This window comes from Solanum tuberosum, unplaced genomic scaffold (genome assembly GCF_000226075.1).
Source record: "Solanum tuberosum cultivar DM 1-3 516 R44 unplaced genomic scaffold, SolTub_3.0 scf00083, whole genome shotgun sequence".
Taxonomy (NCBI): Eukaryota; Viridiplantae; Streptophyta; class Magnoliopsida; order Solanales; family Solanaceae; genus Solanum; species Solanum tuberosum.
In genome coordinates, this window is record NW_006239015.1 from 824474 (window position 1) to 829745 (window position 5272).

Consider the following 5272-nt stretch of genomic DNA (forward strand, 5'->3'; position numbering starts at 1 on the left):
AATAAATACATAAAGGAATTAGACAATCAAACATAGACAAATAAACATGGACAATGTGCCAAGTCAAACATGGATGGTGGAAGAAAATTTTGATAAATTTAAGTTTCAAAAGTTTAAAGCCTCAAAATTTTTACAAGTCTCCCTTTTACTTAAAACTCCATATTAAATAAAATTATATCATATAAATTATATTTTCTTTGTCTCAAATTATCCATCTATCATGATTTCTAAGAAGTAAGAATAATTGTTTCATATTATTTGTTAATTTAGAAGTTCAAGATAAAGTTAATTGTTTTATTTCCATTTAATTTGTCCTTAAAGACTAATTATTGTTTTTTTGAAATCCATAAGTAGTTTTCTTATCCGTTGCTAGGGTTTTGATTTTTAGCAGCAGCCACTAATAATTAATTAATTAACTTGCAACTAATTCACTTGTCTTGGACAGTATTGGAGAAAGATAAGGATATCTTTGTTAATTAGATTGTGGTTATTAAAATAATTAATTAAACTATTTCCTATTTAATTCTTTATCACTGGAATGGTCGGTTGATGTCTTGTTAAGGCACGTCTTGCATTTTATAATTAGCCAAACCCCGAAATAATGTAAACATGATATATTAATCAATATTAATTAATTTCAATTTATGTGATTTGCAATATATACCTGTTGAACAATATAATATATATAATATTGGTTAAGCAATTTTTTTTGTTTTTCAATTTGATGTCTGATATCCGCATTGGAGCATTTCAAATTCGTGCTGCATAAGGCCAGTGAAGCGCTCCTTACCTAGGGATGACAATGGGACGAAGCGAGTAAAGACCTCGTCAAGTATTCTTCAATTCGAAATCGGTTAAGCAATATCTATTACATGTTGAATAATATATTGAGGCTTTGAAGCTTCATCAGCTACTTCCTCTTGAGATTGCATTCCAACTTGTAAATAAAAAAATTAAAAGTCTAAGCAAATTAAATTTTGACACGCCAGACAATATTTGAAATTAAGTCATTAATTTCCTTTAAACTAATAAATAAATAAAAGTCTAAGCAAATTAAATTTTGACTCGGCAGAACAATCGTTGAAAGTCATTTAGTTTCTTTTAAAGTAAGTAATAATCAGCTATATCTAGAAGGAGACAATACCAGTATGAGTCATTATTCGTGTTGCTGTAAATAAATTAAGACTCTAACGACAACTTGTACTAAAGTGGATTAATTTTATATTACACCCTAATTTATAAATAATAAAAGTAACTTTTCGACTAATTTACCTCATCTCTCTTCAATAAATCTACACTTTATTAATATTGTTTATTTTTAAGCACGTGAATTCACTATGAGAGAGATCCCTTGATTCTTTTTAATATAGATGGAGATGAGATTCGATCACAGGACATGTATAATCATCTAACCGAAAAGATTAAGTATTAAAGAGGGAAAAAAGGTTTGAAATATCTCTGAACTTTGATCGAAATTGCTGTAACAATACCGAACTTTGGAAAGGACCTTTTACCTCTGCACTATTTAATAGTGTATTTTAAAGGTATCTATGTGCTCACGTGGACACATTACTATTTATAATGATGCAATATTTATGATGTTCACGAGTTGAAAATATACATTTATTAGTTAATTATATTCTCGACAAGTTGAACGATGAGTTGGAAATGATGGAGATTATTATGGTTTTTTATTCTTCCTCACAAGGTAATTACAAAGAAAAGTCCTTAGCTTGCTCCATATTATTCTATATAAATGCTAGCCCTAGATGTTCATGAATACATCTCAAACAAGCAAAAAAATGTCTTCCATTCCACTTCCCACTACTTGTTGTTACGATACCGAACTTTGGAAAGGACCTTTTACCTCTGCACTATTTAATAGTGTATTTTAAAGGTATCTATGTGCTCACGTGGACACATTACTATTTATAATGATGCAATATTTATGATGTTCACGAGTTGAAAATATACATTTATTAGTTAATTATATTCTCGACAAGTTGAACGATGAGTTGGAAATGATGGAGATTATTATGGTTTTTTATTCTTCCTCACAAGGTAATTACAAAGAAAAGTCCTTAGCTTGCTCCATATTATTCTATATAAATGCTAGCCCTAGATGTTCATGAATACATCTCAAACAAGCAAAAAAATGTCTTCCATTCCACTTCCCACTACCAATACTCTCTCTTCTTCAACCACCACCACTTTTTCCAACTTGCATTCTTCTCCTTTCTTTGCAAAAACATCAAAAATTTCCTCCATTAGAAAGCATAATGTCCATCGTAATTTCCAAGTCTCATGCAAAACCATAGATGATAATAGTCATGAACACAATAACTCACCCATCGACATTTCTAAAAAGAACGATTCTTTAAACAATATGATCGATAGAAGAAACGTTCTACTTGGTTTAGGAGGTCTTTATGGTGCTTCTACTCTTGTTGGTGGTCTCCCCTTTGCCCTCGCCGCTCCGGTGAACGGACCCGACGTTACCAAATGTGGGGCCGCAGACTTGCCACCAGGTACGCTATCGTTAGATAGTTTGTAATATATATGTATATAATAAATTAAAGTACGATTGTCCCACATGCACATTGATCAAAAGAAAAAAAAATGATTTTAAAAGTGAAATGAACATGATGTTTGTTCATTTAGTCTTTCTATGAAAAGTCATACCTTTATTTTAATTAATTATACTATATATACGAACAATATCTCTTTAAGAAAAGTTATTTAATCACTCGATTATGTTAACAGGTGCAGCACCGGTCAATTGTTGTCCTCCGATGAGCGGAAATATCATCGACTTCCAGCTTCCATCATCCACCGCACTCCGTACACGGCCAGCAGCTCATTCAGTGGATAGTGCCTACATAGAGAAATTCAACAGAGGTATTCAGCTGATGAAGCAACTTCCTGACGACGATCCACGTAGCTTCAAACAACAAGCAAATGTTCATTGTGCTTATTGTGATGGTGCTTATGACCAACTAGGGTTCCCAAATTCAGAGCTCCAAGTTCATTCCTCTTGGATTTTTCTTCCATTTCATCGTTGTTATCTCTATTTCTTCGAAAGAATCTTAGGAAGTTTAATCAATGATCCTACCTTCGCGATGCCATTTTGGAATTGGGATCATCCTGATGGCATGCGTATGCCAGGATTGTACACAAACTCTACCTCTTCTCTCTATGATCGACTCAGAGATCGGAGGCATCAGCCTCCGACTATGGTCGATCTAGACTTCAATGGTACCGATCCTAACATAAGTAACGCTCAACAAACATCTCAAAATCTCACAAATATGTATAGACAAATGGTATCTCTCGGAAGAACTCCCGAGACTTTCCTCGGGGACCCTTACCGCGCTGGTGGGGTCCCCGGTGGAGCTGGGTCCCTCGAGAACATGGCTCATGGTGCGGTTCATGTTTGGACCGGTGATAGAACCCAAGCCAATTTCGAAAACATGGGAGATTTTTATTCAGCTGCTAGAGACCCTATTTTCTATGCTCATCATTCAAATATCGATAGATTATGGACTGTTTGGAAAACCCTAGGTGGTAGACGTCAAGACTTCACCGATCCTGATTTTCTAAACACTTCATTTTTATTTTACGATGAAAAAGCACAAATGGTACGTATTAGGGTTCGTGATGTGTTGGATTCAAGCAAACTCGGATACGTTTATCAAAACGTAACGAATCCATGGATAAATTCGCGACCAACGCCTAGAGTATCGCGGGCGTTGAGTAGCGTAAGGAGGCTCGTTGAAGCTAAAGCAGCTGATGATAATAGTAATGTTATGAATTTTCCTAGACCAAAAGAAATATTCCCAACGAAACTTGACCATGTTATAAAAGTGATGGTGAAAAGGCCAAACAAGAAGAAGAGGAACAAAAAGGAGAAAAATGAAAAAGAAGAGATTTTAATTGTTGAAGGGTTAGAAGTGGAGAGTGATGTTTTTGTTAAGTTTGATGTGTTGATTAATGACGAAGATGAGACACTGGTTTCACCAGATAATGCTGAATTTGTTGGAAGTTTTGTGAACGTACCACATCATAGTCATGGTAAAGGTGAGAAAAATTCGAAACGAAAAACGAAGCTGAAATTAGCTATAACTGAGTTGTTGGAGGATTTGGATGCTGAAAATGATGAGAATGTGTTGGTGACTTTTGTACCCAAGAATGGTTCTGGTGCTGTTAAAATTGGTGGTGTTAAGATTGTGCTTGAGGATTAGAAGAAAAACAAGAAGTTATTTTAATTAAATCAAATAATTAAGCATTTTTTTTTATGTATTTTCTTTAATTAGTATCCTACTGTTTCTTTCTGATTAATGTTGCATTTTGACAGTGTAATTCGTGGAGATACGGTGTTTTCTGATTTATGTCTATTGTAATCAACTGTTTGCATGGAATAAAGGAAGGAAAAGTAGTTGGATATTTTTATTTTTATTTTGTCTGGTTTTGACTGAGGAAAAAAAAAAGAGAGGAATATATAAGTATTGTGTAAAATTTCTCGTATAACTTCAAATAAATTGAAATGTATTCATAAGTTTCATTTTACTCGGTTTCTATATTCAAAATACATATTTTTCATTTTTACTTGTTTATTTTAGTAAATTAATTAAAATATTTTAGTAAATTAATCATACGCCACTAAAAAAGCTAAGAAAATAAATGAATAAAGTGGAAGTAGATCCCTAATTTTTTCAAGATAAATAAATCAAATACCCAATTTATAGTACGATGCCAGAGAATAATATTATACGAATTTAAAATTATATTCATAAAATACCTAATTTTATAAAAAAAATACAATAAATTCACACGTGCCCCATTTTTAACGTATAAATTCGCCCCGCATGTAATATGAAAGGAAATGAGTATAATATAATTTGTTGAAGACTTGTACAACTCGAGCAAATCTTAGAAAAATAATCATATATTGTGTACCTTTTTGCATACACATGTATCCTTGTCATATTTGATGCCATAAAAAGGAAGTGATATTGTAATTGTCCACTGAGATTATGTAGAAATTATTTTTTAAAGAATCAAAGCACGTCTGTTGGACTTTCCATTACCTTTTACCAATGTAGTTTTAATATTCAAATTCTATGCTGCAGTTGGATTGTAACTTGTAAGTATATACATATTTATTGCTCCCTCTCCCTTCTCTTTGTCCCAAATTACTTATCCACTTTTCCTTTTATAGTGTCCCTAATTACTTGTCCATTTTGACAAATCAAGAAAGGATAAATTATTTTTC

The 5272-nt window shown here is 32.7% G+C and overlaps 1 protein-coding gene across 1 annotated transcript; it reads left to right on the forward strand.

Moving 5' to 3' along the window:
* The first annotated feature begins 2118 nt into the window (after positions 1 to 2118).
* Positions 2119 to 4449, forward strand: LOC102605738 (polyphenol oxidase, chloroplastic-like). Its single transcript, XM_006347021.2, has 2 exons — positions 2119 to 2528; positions 2764 to 4449. Exons 1-2 carry the CDS (start codon positions 2123 to 2125, stop codon positions 4239 to 4241), a joined length of 1884 nt encoding a protein of 627 aa, XP_006347083.2. The 5' UTR covers positions 2119 to 2122; the 3' UTR covers positions 4242 to 4449.
* The last annotated feature ends 823 nt before the right edge of the window (positions 4450 to 5272 follow it).